Below are 14777 nucleotides of genomic sequence, written 5' to 3'. Positions count from 1 at the left end.
TTTGTATATCTATTTTGGCCTGATATAGTTCCCAATCAGAGACAGCTGTTTATCGTTGTCTCTGATTGGGGATCACATTTAGGTAGCCATTTCCCTTTGGTGTTTGTGGGATCTTGTTCTATGTTTAGTTGCCTGTCTGCACTATTCGTATAGCTTCACGTTTCGTTTGTGCTTGTTTGTTTTGTTTTGCTGAGTTTCAGTTTTATTATAAACATGTGGAGCTCTACTCACGCTGCGCCTTGGTCTCATCTTTATAACGAACGTGACAGAAGATCCCACCACAAACGGACCAAGCAGCGTGGCCAGGAGGGGCCGACATCATGGACATGGGACGAGATTTTGGACGGTAAAAGATCCTGGACGTGGGAGGAAATCATGGCTGGAAAGGATTGCCTACCATGGAAGCAGGTGGAGAGAGCGCAGGAGGAACGACGACGATACGAGGGGACACGGCTAGCACAGAAGCCCGAGAGGCAGCTCCCCCCCAAAAAATTGTGGGGGGGCACACAGGGAGATTGGCTGAGTCAGGTTGGAGACCTGAGCCAACTCCTCGTGCTTACCGTGGGGAGCGTGTGACTGGTCAGACACCGTGTTACGCAGTGATGCGCACAATGTCTCCAGTTCGTATTCATAGATGGCATAGCAGTTCAGACGTCTTTTGTCCTCGTCTTGTCGTGTCCCGTATATATATATTTACAACTTTTTTCACGTAAATTTTTAAAATTTTCCATCAACTCATCTTCAAAACACTCTCCTGCAACCCGCCTCACCAATTTATATTTATAAAAAAGTATTATTTACCTCAAATCTATAATCCTCCAAGAAGCTAGCCAGAAACTCCAAGAAGCTAGCCATTATTATGTTTTCTTCTTGGGCCTCTATAACTATATCTATTGTTTTTATTTTTGTTGTTGTTGTGTGATTTGGATTAATCCCCTCTACCACACGGAACCCCACTAATCTACTGACGGAACATAAGAGGTGGCTAATAACAGACCTCCATCCTATGCTAGCTTGCTACCAATAGCCTGGCTAGCTGTCTAAATCGCTGTGACCCCCAACCAACCTCTCCACTCACCGGACCCTTTTGATCACTCGACTAAGCATGCCTCTCCTTAATGTCAATATGCCTTGTCCATTGCTGTTCTGGGTGGTGTTTATTGGCTTATTTCACTGTAGAGCCTCTAGTCCTGCTCACTATACCTTATCCAACCTATTAGTTCCACCACCCACACATGCAATGACATCTCCTGGTTTCAATGATGTTTCTAGAGACAATAACTCTCTCTTCCTCACTCAATACCTAGGTTTACCTCCACTGTATTCACATCCTACCATACCTTTGTCTGTACATTATACCTTGATGCTATTTTATCGCCCCCAGAAACCTCCTTTTACTCTCTGTTCCAGACGACCAATTCTTATTGCTTTTAGCCGCACCCTTATTCTACTCCTCCTATGTTCCTCTGGCGATGTAGAGGTGAATCCAGGCCCTGCAGTGCCTAACTCCACTCCTATTCCCCAGGCGCTCTCTTTTGACGACTTCTGTAACCGTAATAGCCTTGGTTTCATGCATGTTAACATTAGAAGAATTTTAATTCCAAACTACAACATTTTCAGACAAGATAGAACTGCCAAAGGGGGCGGTGTTGCAATCTACTGCAAAGATAGCCTGCAGAGTTCTGTCCTACTATCCAGGTCTGTACCCAAACAATTTGAACTTCTACTTCTACCACCTCTCTAAAAACAAGTCTCTCACCGTTGCCGCCTGTTATAGACCACCCTCTGCCCCCAGCTGTGCTCTGGACACCATATGTGAACTGATTGCCCCCATCTATCTTCAGAGCTCGTGCTGCTAGGCGACCTAAACTGGAACATGCTTAACACCCCAGCCATCCTACAATTTAAACTTGATGCCCTCAATCTCACACAAATTATCAATGAACCTACCAGGTACCTCCCCAAAGCCTTAAACACGGGCACCCTCATAGATATCATCCTAACCAACTTGCCCTCTAAATACACCTCTGCTGTCTTCAACCAAGATCTCAGCGATCACTGCCTCATTGCCTGCATCCGTAATGGGTCAGCGGTCAAACGACCTCCACTCATCACTGTAAAACGCTCCCTGAAACACTTCAGCGAGCAGGCCTTTCTAATCGACCTGGCCGGGGTATCCTGGAAGGATATTGATCTCATCCCGTCAGTAGAGGATGCCTGGATATTTTTTTTGAAATGCCTTCCTAACCATCTCAAATAAACATGCCCCATTCAAGAAATTTAGAACCAGGAACAGATATAGCCCTTGGTTCTCCCCAGACCTGACTGCCCTTAACCAACACAAAAACATCCTATGGCGTTCTGCAATTAGCATCGAACAGCCCCCGTGATATGCAGCTGTTCAGGGAAGCTATAAACCATTATACACAGGCAGTTAGAAAAGCCAAGGCTAGCTTTTTCAAGCAGAAATTTCCTTCCTGCAACACTAACTCAAAAAAGTTCTGGGACACTGTAAAGTCCATGGAGAATAAGAACACCTCCTCCCAGCTGCCCACTGCACTGAAGATAGGAAACACTGTCACCACTGATAAATCCACCATAATTGAGAATTTCAATAAGCATTTTTCTATGGCTGGCCATGCTTTCCACCTGGCTACTCCTACCCCGGTCAACAGCACTGCACCCCCAACAGCAACTTGCCCAAGCCTTCCCCATTTCTCCTTCTTCCAAATCCGTTCAGCTGATGTTCTGAAAGAGCTGCAAAATCTGGACCCCTACAAATCAGCCGGGCTAGACAATCTGGACCCTTTCTTTCTAAAATAATCTGCCGAAATTGTTGCCACCCCTATTACTAGCCTGTTCAACCCCTCTTTCGTGTCGTCTGAGATTCCCAAAGATTGGAAAGCAGCTGCGGTCATCCCCCTCTTCAAAGGGGGGGGACACTCTTGACCCAAACTGCTACAGACCTATATCTATCCTACCATGCCTTTCTAAGGTCTTCGAAAGCCAAGTCAACAAACAGATTACCGACCATTTCGAATCTCACCATACCTTCTCTGCTATGCAATCTGGTTTCAGAGCTGGTCATGGGTGCACCTCAGCCACGCTCAAGGTCCTAAACGATATCTTAACCGCCATCGATAAGAAACATTACTGTGCAGCCGTATTCATTGATCTGGCCAAGGCTTTCGACTCTGTCAATCACCACATCCTCATCGGCAGACTCGACAGCCTTGGTTTCTCAAATGATTGCCTCGCCTGTTTCACCAACTACTTCTCAGACAAGAGTTCAGTGTGTCAAATCAGAGGGTCTGCTGTCCGGACCTCTGGCAGTCTATGGGGGTGCCACAGGGTTCAATTCTTGGACCGACTCTTTTCTCTGTATACATCAATGAGGTCGCTCTTGCTGCTGGTGAGTCCCTGATCCACCTCTACGTAGACGACACCATTCTGTATACTTCTGGCCCTTCTTTGGACACTGTGTTAACTTCTTGCGTCGAGCCATCCAGGATCCGGGATCGTGAATACAGCCTCAAGCTCATTACCATAACGCAACGTTAACTATTCATGAAAATTGCAAATTAAATTAAATTAATATGCTAGCTCTCAAGCTTAGCCTTTTGTTAACAACACTGTCATCTCAGATTTTCAAAATATGCTTCTCAACCATAGCAAAACAAGCATTTGTGTAACAGTTAGCGCAGCTAGCGTAGCATTTAGCGTTAGCATCAGCAGGCAACATTTTCACAAGAACCAGAAAATCATTCAAATAAAATCATTTACCTTTGAAGAACTTCAGATGTTTTCAATGAGGAGACTCTCAGTTAGATAGCAAATGCTCAGTTTTTCCTGAGAGATTATTTGTTTAGGAGAAATCGCTCCGTTTGGTGCGTCACGTTTGGCTACCAAAAAAAAACGAAAAATCAGTCATCAAAACGCCGAACTTTTTTCAAAATGAACTCCATAATATCGACTGAAACATGGTAAACGTTGTTTAGAATCATGATGATATATCGTTCGTTGAATGATATATCGTTCGTTGAAAGCCTCCTCTCTCCTCTCAATCACTGGATGACTGCGTGCAGCTTGTAGATTACGCACCAATTTAGACAAAGGACACCGGGCGGACCCCTGGTAAATGTAGTCTCTTATGGTCAATCTTCCAATGATATGCCTACAAATACGTCACAATGCTGCAGACACCTTGGAGAAACGATAGAAAGGGCAGGCTCATTCCCGGCGCATTCACAGCCATATAAGGAGACAACGGAAAACAGTGCCTCAATAATTCTGCCCATTTCCTGGTTGAAGTTTCATCTTGGTTTCGCCTGTAGCATGAGTTCTGTGGCACTCACGGATAATATCTTTGCAGTTTTGGAAACGTTAGTGGTTTCTTTCCAAAGCTGCCAATTATATGCATAGTCGAGCATCTTTTCGTGACAAAATATTGCGCTTAAAACGGGCACGTTTTTTTAATCCATAAATTAAAAGAGCGCCCCCTATATCCAAGAAGTTAACAACCCTCCAGGCAAGCTTCAATGCCATACAACTCTCCTTCCGTGGCCTCCAATTGCTCTTAAATACAAGTAAAACTAAATGCTTGCTCTTCAACCAATCGCTACCTGCACCTACCCGCCTGTCCAACATCACTACTCTGGACGGCTCGGACTTAGAATACGTGGACAACTACAAATACTTAGGTGTCTGGTTAGACTGTAAACTCTCCTTCCAGACCCATATCAAACATCTCCAATCCAAAGTTAAATCTAGAATTGGCTTCCTATTTCGCAACAAAGCATCCTTCACTCATGCTGCCAAACATACCCTTGTAAAACTGACCATCCTACCAATCCTCGACTTTGGCGATGTCATTTACGAAATAGCCTCCAATACCCTACTCAACAAATTGGATGCAGTCTATCACAGTGCAATCCGTTTTGTCACCAAAGCCCCATATACTACCCACCATTGCGACCTGTACGCTCTCGTTGGCTGGCCCTCGCTTCATAATCGTCGCCAAACCCACTGGCTCCATGTCATCTACAAGACCCTGCTAGGTAAAGTCCCCTCAACTCTGTGTCGTTGTATCTGTCGAACTGCTTTGCTTTATCTTGGCCAGGTCGCAATTGTAAATGAGAACTTGTTCTCAACTTGCCTACCTGGTTAAATAAAGGTGAAATAAAAAAAATAAAAAAATAGCCCAGTGCGCTCTATTCCAGCTCCACACATTGGCCAGGCTAGAATGGGCATCCAGCCAGAACGGATGGTGCCGGCTCAGCGCTCCTGGTCTCCAGTACACCTCCTTGGACCAGGATATCCTGCGCCAGCTCTGCGTACTGTGTTTCCGGTGCATCTTCACAGCCCAGTGCGTCCTGTGCCAGCGCCTGCATTTGCAGGGCGAAAATAAACATCCAGCCAGGATGGGTTGTGCCAGCTCTACGCTCCAAACCTCCAGTGCGCCTCCACAGTCCAGTACGTCCTGTGCCTGCTCCCCGCACTCGCGTTGTTCGTGTCTTCAGCCCGGTGCCACCTGTACCGGTCCCACGCACCATGCCTCCTGTGCGCCACCACAGTCCAGAGGTCTGTAATTTTTATCATAGGTACACTTCAACTGTGAGAGACGGAATCTAAACCAAAAATCCAGAAAATCACATTGTATGATTTTTAAGTAATTAATTAGCATTTTATTGCATGACATAAGTATTTGATACATCAGAAAAGCATAACTTAATATTTGGTACAGAAACCTTTGTTTGTAATTACAGAGATCATAAGTTTCCTGTAGTTCTTGACCAGGTTTGCACACACTGCAGCAGGGATTTTGGCCCACTCCTCCATACAGACCTTCTCCAGATCCTTCAGGTTTCGGGGCTGTCGCTGGGCAATACGGACTTTCAGCTCCCTCCAAAGATTTTCTATTGGGTTCAGGTCTGGAGACTGGCTAGGCCACTCCAGGACCTTGAGATGCTTCTTACGGAGCCACTCCTGAGTTGCCCTGGCTGTGTGTTTCGGGTTGTTGTCATGCTGGAAGACCCAGCCTGACCCATCTTCAATGCTCTTACTGAGGGAAGGAGGTTGTTGGCCAAGATCTCGCGATACGTGGCCACATGTATGTCATGCAATAAAATACAACTGAATTACTTAAAAATCATATAATGTGATTTTCTGGATTTTTGTTTTAGATTCTGTCTCTCACAGTTGAAGTGGACCTATGATAAAAATTACAGACCTCTACATGCTTTGTAAGTAGGAAACACTGACAATTTTGCAGGTTTTCAAATACTTGTCACACTGTTTAACTGCTGACAACTGAACTTTTGACATGTAGCCTAATATATGGTTCACTACAATGTTTGTTGTTTCTTTCTACATTCGCAAGACATTGAATCAAGGCCAGCCTCTCTCACTCTCACCCTGCTCAAGATACTCTTCTCAAGAAAAGTGCCATTTCCTAACAGCTGCTAGCCAGATTCAATTCAGGGCTGGCCAACCAACCCTATCCTCTCATGTTAATCACTCAAAGCCCTGTAGAGTGGGAGTGAACTGGACATGGGCTGCCAGTGTTTTCTGTTGAGAGGAGAGTCCTACCTGTTTCCATACGGGAGGGAAAATAAAAGGTGGAAGAGACAGGACTAGTGGTTTGACAGTTGGGTTCATGTTGGTGTACAGTAATGCCCTTCTTCTGTGTATTGTGGCAGTACACTAGTGGTTTGACAGTCATGTTGGTGTACGGTAATGCCCTTTGTATTGTGATAGTACACTAGTGGTTTGGGCTTCTGGTGAGAGTTAACATTGTTGAGGCAAATTCAAACCCATATGAGTAACTTGGATATAACACTTGATATATGGTTCTCACGTATGTTTATTACTCAACAGTTAATACCAGAAGATGTAAGCTACAGTATGTATGAACTATATGCTAACCACCATATCATGACACCTGACGAGCCAAATAGCCTTTTACCCTCACATACTGTCAAACAGAAACATTCTGCACTTTTCACCGTCATTGCTCATTTGGAGCCCACTGCAGGATACCAACAGTGATGTTAGTGAAGCAGCAGACTAACCTCCCCGACACATAATTCAAGGTCAAACAGAACAGATGGACTCGTGACATCATGAGCAGTAACACAAAGCATCAGGCTCCCTCATTTAGAGAATTACCCAAAGCATCAGGCTCCCTCGTTTAGAGAATTACCCAAAGCATCAGGCTCCTTCATTAGAGAATAACCCAAAGCATCAAGCTCCCTCGTTAGAGGGTAACCCAGTGCTTTGAAAGCCAGTCTAATGCATTCTAATGCTGTCAGTCCTCTTCCCCTTTTCCCCCGCCCCGCGATGTCACATTTAGTCCACACAAACCTGAGCTATGCTTTCCTTTTTAGTTGAACCCAGTACTCAGTGGTTTAACAAAGACAAACTTACAACAAGCACACAATGTTATACTGATGGGTGAAAATGTACAATAGTAGGATTCTCCAACCTGTCTACTGGTCCTACTCAAATTGTCTAGATTGGAGGGCTGCATGCCACTTTGTTAATCAGTGTGTGTGTGTGTGTGTGTAAACTGGGCACTCTAGGCAGTAGTGTAGCAGGTTAAGAGGTTTTAGCTACTATCACCATCATCCTTTAATCCTACCATATACAGTCCTGTATGTCTCTAATCTCATTTCATTAACAGTGCAGTAGGAGATGGGATGTACTGTAAACTAATGCTGCAATGGATGTATCACATGCTTTCTATCAAAATAAAACCTATGAGCACTAGAAGCCAACAGTTAGCAGGACAACAGTGGTTTAGTTAAGCAATAAGGCACGAGGAAGTGTGGTATATGGCCATATATACCATTAGAACCTGAGGTGCCTTATTGCTATTATAAACTGGTTACCAACGTAATTAGAGTAGTTTTGTCATACCTGTGATACAGTCTGATATACCACGGCTGTCAACCAATCAGCATTCAGGGCTCGAACCAGCCAGTTTATAATATGGCTTATACTACAGGGATAATAGGAGATGTAGGATATCTGAAAAGGCTTCCTGTGGATTGCTAAAAAGATAAAGAGATATTAAAACAAATATTTCTTACCTTGTCTAGTTTAGCTTCAATCTCTACCACCTCCGTCTCCACTTCATCAATGTTTGCCCTGCAAGATAAAAAACAGGACTTCGTTAGTACAGTAACATTGTATGCATCATCATTTTTTCGCTATATACACACACACCACATATTTCCCATGTCCTTGGAAAGAGTGGGGGGGTTACATAAATCTTAGGCTGGCAGTGAGGTTCTTGGATCCGAACACAGACATGTTCAAGCCGAGACATACAGGCTGGTTTGGGAGTACTCTGGGGAGTGTTAACTGGCTAAATGAAAAAGAGATGCTGGCTGGGAACAATTGAACTCAGACATGAGAGTGACTGGATGTTCTGTAGAGCTGTCACACCCCAAAAACCCCTCATCTAGTCACCGCCACCACCACACCCTAGAGCATATGGGAACCTCTACCTCTGTCATGCTGTGAAGGAGTGCCCTATCCTAGCCACAGCCCACTCCTAGCCCACATGCTTCAGCTGTGGGTGTGCACTGGGGCAGCTTCCTCAGATGGCTTGGAGACCACATCACAGGGTGAGATGACTGATATAGGGAGGGATCGGGGAGGAGGGCTGTAATGTAATCATAACAGCTCAGTGAAACAGATCTACAGTATATCTGCTACTTTCTCACTGTCTGCCCTGTGGGACTGGGAAGGTTTTTACTTGACTGGAGTCAGTCAGTGTAAATCAGAAAACACATCATAGCCTCTTCTTCCCTCTTAGCTCTCTGTGTATGTATCTCCATATTAGCAGTGGGCAGCATTAAGTCCCTTCCACGTTTTCCATTAGAACAAGAGGAGATAGAGAGAGCACTGCAGCACTCTCTCTCTCTGTGATGAAAGTAACTGTGTCATATATCGGCCATGAGTCGCTGCCAGGCCTGCTCCATCTCTCTCCCTTTCTTCCCGTCTTTCTCTCTCCCTCTTCTCACCCCATCTTTTTTTCCCTATCCTCTCTCCCTCCTCCTCGTCTCCCCCCTCCTCCTTCTCCACCTAGATTAGGCCGGTTGGCTGACTCAGGCTACAGCATGTAAGTCTCAAGGCTCAGGGGGAAATACTGTAGGACGCCACGTGCTCTTGTCTTCCTCTCTGCTCCTACAGCCATGTGCTCTTGTCTGCCACGGTCTTCCTCTCTGCCCTCACAGCCAGAGTCTTTACTGTCACTACTGTATGCCCATTCAACTGGACCATGTATGAATCCTCCAAACAGGGAATATTGGAAGAAGTTAATGGATTCCAACCATATTGCCTAATCAATACCAAACAGTCCTTCCTAATCAATACCATATGTCTGTGTTTTTATAACCTACAGTAAACCAGTGTTTCCCAACTCCGGTCGTCAAGTACTCCCAAAAGTACACATTTTTGTTGCAACCCCGGACAAAAATATGTACTGTTGGGGGTACTGGCAGACCTGAGTAGGGGACGGATTCCCCTGTTAATGACCTAAACGGATTCCCCTGTTAATGACCTAAACGGATTCCCCTGTTAATGACCTAAACGGATTCCCCTGTTAATGACCTAAACGGATTCCCCTGTTAATGACCTAAACGGATTCCCCTGTTAATGACCTAAACGGATTCCCCTGTTAATGACCTAAACGGATTCCCCTGTTAATGACCTAAACAGATTCCCCTGCTAACTTCTTGATGCAGCCATCCCGTTACCGGGATCATTTTTGTCAACAATCCACCTGGCGTGTCAGATTTCAAAAAAGCTTTTCGGCGAAAGCATACCAAGCGTTTATGTAAGGACATCTCTCTCAGCAGACAAAACATTACAAACAGCTAGCAGCCAAGTAGATTGGTCACGAAAGTCAGAAAAGCAATACAATGAATCGCTTACTTTGATGATCTTCAGATGTTTGCACTCACGAGACGCCCAGTTACACAATAAATATTCCTTTTGTTCCATAAAGATTATTTTTATATTCAGAATACCTCCATTTGGTTGGCGCGTTATGTTCAGAAATCAACAGGCTCGAGCGGTCACGACCGGGCAGACGAAATTTCCAAATAGTATCCGTAAACTTCGTAGAAACATATCAAAATATCAGGTTGTTTTTACAATATATAATCGATAATATTTCAACCGGGACTGTAGCTTCTTCAATAGGAGAGAGAGAGAAAATGTCTGCTCCAAGCTGTTGCGCATGCAAAACGCTGCTGGCACCCAGCCATCCAATGACGCGATGTGATCTTTCTCGCTCATTTTTCAAAATAAAAGCCTGAATCTATGTCTAAAGACTGTTACACCATGGGGAAGCCATAGGAAAAGGAATCTGGTTGATATCCCTTTAAATGGAGCGAAGGCAGGCAATGGAACAGAGACTATTCAGGAAAAACAGCACTTCCGGGTTGGATTTTCCTCAGGTTTTCGCCTGCAATATCAGTTCTGTTATACTCACAGACAATATTTTGACAGTTTTGGAAACTTTAGAGTGTTTTCTATCCTAATCTGACAAGTATATGCATATTCTAGATACTAGGCCTGAGAAATAGGCAGTTTCATTTGGGTACGTTTTTCATCCAAACATCAAAATACTGCCCCCTACACTCAACAGGTTAATGACCTAAACTGATTCTCCTTCGAGACGTTTAGGCTTACTGACCGCACCCACCAGTAATCCTACTGCAAGTAACTGATGTCAGTTTTACATAGCCACGTTAATACATGATAACACCTGGGTCCCAGGCATCCTCAGCTCTGCTTTTGTGGAGCTATATTTTGCTCATGCCTCTGAGAGCATGACAGAGTTACTACCCTTGTAATGTCATGGTTCTTTTACTCTCCCATGTGTCTGCAATGCGTGATGCTTAAACGGTGACCCATAAAAAAAAAAAGCATTTGCAGTTTATTCTCTTATTCTTTCTGAAGTTTCTTAAAGACTTGTTCTTCTTGTGACTGAGCATATGTATGGTAAACACTCTTCCTAGTTCCTACAGTATGCCTTTTTCTAATCAATAATATTGTTATTAAATAACTATTGTTATTGGCAATAAAGGACAACAGTGAAGCATAGACAAACTAGGTTGGACAGGGCTTTAGTTCAAAAACGTCCTGTATCGCAGGTGCAGCGCATTTTCCCTCCTGTCCATAGCAGAGAACTAGAGTGGACCCCTGCAGGCAACACATCTCTCCTCTGCAGTAGCCTAGCAGAGCTAACATGGAGTGGACCCCTGCAGGCAACACATCTCTCCTCTGCAGTAGCCTAGCAGAGCTAACATGGAGTGGACCCCTGCAGGCAACACGTCTCTCCTCTGCAGTAGCCTAGCAGAGCTAACATGGAGTGGACCCCTGCAGGCAACACGTCTCTCCTCTGCAGTAGCCTAGCAGAGCTAACATGGAGTGGACCCCTGCAGCTGTTAGCCTTCCAGATGTGTCTCTTTTGTGGTCGGGCTGGCTTGAGGGACAGCTGCTTCCCCTGGCCCCCAGGCCCTTCACGCCCATCGCCCCGTCTCACTGCACATGACTTCCATAATGGATGCGCACAGTGTCCCTAGGCTCGTCACCATGGTAACCATCCCCGAAGTGGGCCGCAGCAGTCACACTTCAGGGAGTGTGTAGGTTATATGACACAACATGGTGTTCCAGCCTCGACCACTTCCTGTGCTGAGTAGCCTTTAATCAATGGACCACTGCTGTTAGTAACTAATCAATACACCTTTACTGCCACTCAATAACAATAAACATGTCTATAGTTCTCTCACTCACACCACCAGGAAGTGCTATGTCCACCACATTGATGTATATTACTCAACACAGTGTTAAAGGTGTGTACTGATGTCTAGTGAAATATGAATGGAATAGGGCTGTCCCCGGCTAAAAATAATATTGGTTGACTGAGAGTCATCTGTTCTTTCCATCAACCGAGTGGTCTAAATTTTTAAATGTGTACTTTTTCATATGTAGACACACACTATGTTTGAATAAAATCAACTATAATGTAGGCTACTGAGCTTGTCTGATGCTTTAAGCACTGAGATTAAAAATGAAGACACACAAATTACTAAAGAGGGAGCCAGAGATCAATATTTAAAATGTTATTTAACAAGTCAGTTAAGAACAAATTCTTATTTACGATGACGGCCTACCCCGGGCCGACGCTGGGACAATTGTGCGCCACCGTATGGGACTCCCAATCACGGCTGGATGTGATACAGCCTGCAATCAAACCAGGGACTGTAGTGACGCCTCTTGCACTGAGATGCAGTGCCTTAGACCGCTGTGCCACTCGGGAGCCCAACCAGAAGAAAAAAACATGTTCCTGAGCCTTCACCTCCCGTTGCTGCTGGCCTTCGCAGATTCTGCCGTTACACTCCTGAAGTTGCCAGGTAATACGCTACACCCTCGCTGATCTGCGTGCCAGTTAGGATTTAAGTCTTCATATCTCAAAATCAATGTCATGTGGCTAGTCAAAATTCTAAATGAAAATGATCCAAATCTGAAAGTAACTTTATTGCCATTATGTAAAAATAGCCTACATAAAGCCAACAAATAAAAACATTACAGACCACAGGTAGAAAATATCCCATGAATCCGATTGGCTACGCATGGCCTGATGGCAAGGAACTGGAAACATTCTATCAACTATTGTATTAACTTGGTCAAACTTACAATGTTGCATCAAATATTCTGTCCCTCAGAGTTTCCAGTGCCAGTGAGCTCAGCTGTAGGCAGTTTTTTCTCAAGGGATAAGAAGTAATCAGGTAGGTCTATTTTATGATTCCACCGGATCAGAGCATCACATTTTCCCCCCTTTCATGCTGAGTTATTATCGAAAAGTAGAGAGCTGGAAAGATTTTTCAAATATGCTACGTTGAGGAACTATTGTCATTCTCAATGAATGTAAAAACTCTGTAGTGATGGTGAGTTGAGACAATCAGAAATAGTATCAGATCACCAAATCAGATCACCAGATTGCAATGGATTAGTCCACTCAGACAGGCCTCTGCAATGGATTAGTCCACTCAGACAGGCCTCCACAATGGATTAGTCCACTCAGACAGGTCTCCGCAATGGATTAGTCCACTCAGACAGGCCTCCACAATGGATTAGTCCACTCAGACAGGCCTCCACAATGGATTAGTCCACTCAGACAGGCCTCCACAATGGATTAGTCCACTCAGACAGGCCTCCACAATGGATTAGTCCACTCAGACAGGCGTGAATCAGACAGGTGTCTCGTGTTCCAATTTTTTTTTTTTTATATATTTGCTACTGATTGACTAAAGAAATCTTGGTCGACCAACAGCCTATGGACCAAACAATCGACCATTCGACTAAAAGGGGTCAGCCCTAGAATGAAGTCACAACAGACATGAGTACAGCGCCAGCTAGTCACTAACATGTTTGGACATATGGATTGTTGTGCTGGAGGTAATCGCTTGGCCTAGCAGGAATATGGGAGTGTTTTTTTTACATGGAACATTCTAGATCTGGAGCACATATGAAGTTGGGCTGAGTAAGAGCTGCTGTTGGCATACTGGCTGAGGTGATGCCAAATAACCTCTTTTTCCTTATTTCTTTCATGGGCCACTTCTCATCCTAACTGAATTCACATGACATCTGCCCTGGAGAGAGTTGAGGTTGTTGGCAGGAGTTGTATTAGATGTATTTAGCCTATATATTTATTTAACTAGGCAAGTCAGTTAAGAACAAGTTCTTATTTACAGTGACGGCCTAGGAACAGTGGGTTAACTGCCTTGTTCAGGGGCAAAACTACAGATTTTTACCTTGTCAGCTCAGGGATTTGATCGAGCAACATTTTGGTTACTGGCCCAACACTCTAACCACAAGGCTACCTGCCACCCCAAAACACATATGCCTAAGCACACACCCATACACAGCCAAACTTCAAAATGTAGTCTTCAGCTCCATCGTTGTCATCAGTAAGCAGGCAGGGCCAGACTGACATGGACTTGATTGAGGAGAGGACTGACAGCTGACCCAGAGGCCCCTGAGAGTTGAGAGGGACGGGGCCAGCTTTGCCTGGTGGCCTGACCTGCCCTGTGTGAGTAATGAGCTGGTGGGCTGCAGAGGAGAGGAGAGAGACAGGACCAGGAACTGAGCTACTGACCCCTGAACACTGATTGAACCACAGAGACACAACCAGACCAATCGCCAGCTGAGATGCACCTACCGGTAGCCAAACACACCCAGCGTGGGACCAAATCAACCAGTGGACGATATCAAAACACCCCCAGACAGCCCAGCATACAAATGAGAGAGAACAGCTGCAAAACTGAACAGAGCATTAGCTTCAAGTGATCCTTTGTGATCACTGGACTGTTTGATATCAACCATGAGTGAGAACACTTTTATGCTGCCCACTGCCCAGTTTCTTTCATCTCAACTTCGATTAATGATTTATACAGTGGGCCCAGTAAGCCGTTCAATTACATTTTCCTTTGATATTTCTTAAAATTATCATTTAGATGGGGTAATATTAGGGTGACATTATCTGACGGGGGTGTCTACCGTCAGTCAGTAGGGAGGAGAGTGGTTTGAGGGGACAGAGGGGAGGAGCTGGGGGGGGGGAGGTCCCTGATCTGTCTGAGAGGGCCCTATTGTGACAAAGACACTTCCTGTCTGGGGTATGACAGCATTTAGATGGGGTAATATTAGGGTGACATTATCTGACGGGGGTGTCTACCGTCAGTCAGTAGGGAGGAGAGTGG

The 14777-nt window shown here is 44.9% G+C and overlaps 1 protein-coding gene across 1 annotated transcript in view; it reads right to left on the bottom strand.

The window, feature by feature from the left end:
* LOC109907055 (arf-GAP with coiled-coil, ANK repeat and PH domain-containing protein 3-like) overlaps positions 1 to 14777 on the bottom strand; it is a 100631-nt gene that overhangs the window by 50784 nt on the left and 35070 nt on the right. The window contains exon 2 of the mRNA XM_031794527.1: positions 8091 to 8148. Within this exon, the coding sequence (XP_031650387.1) occupies positions 8091 to 8148 (58 nt within the window). The remainder of the gene's footprint in view (positions 1 to 8090; positions 8149 to 14777) is intronic.

Source organism: Oncorhynchus kisutch, linkage group LG17 (assembly GCF_002021735.2).
Source record: "Oncorhynchus kisutch isolate 150728-3 linkage group LG17, Okis_V2, whole genome shotgun sequence".
Classification (NCBI taxonomy): Eukaryota; Metazoa; Chordata; class Actinopteri; order Salmoniformes; family Salmonidae; genus Oncorhynchus; species Oncorhynchus kisutch.
The sequence above is the reverse complement of the archived record's forward strand: the minus strand, read 5'-3'. Positions and strand labels throughout refer to the sequence as shown.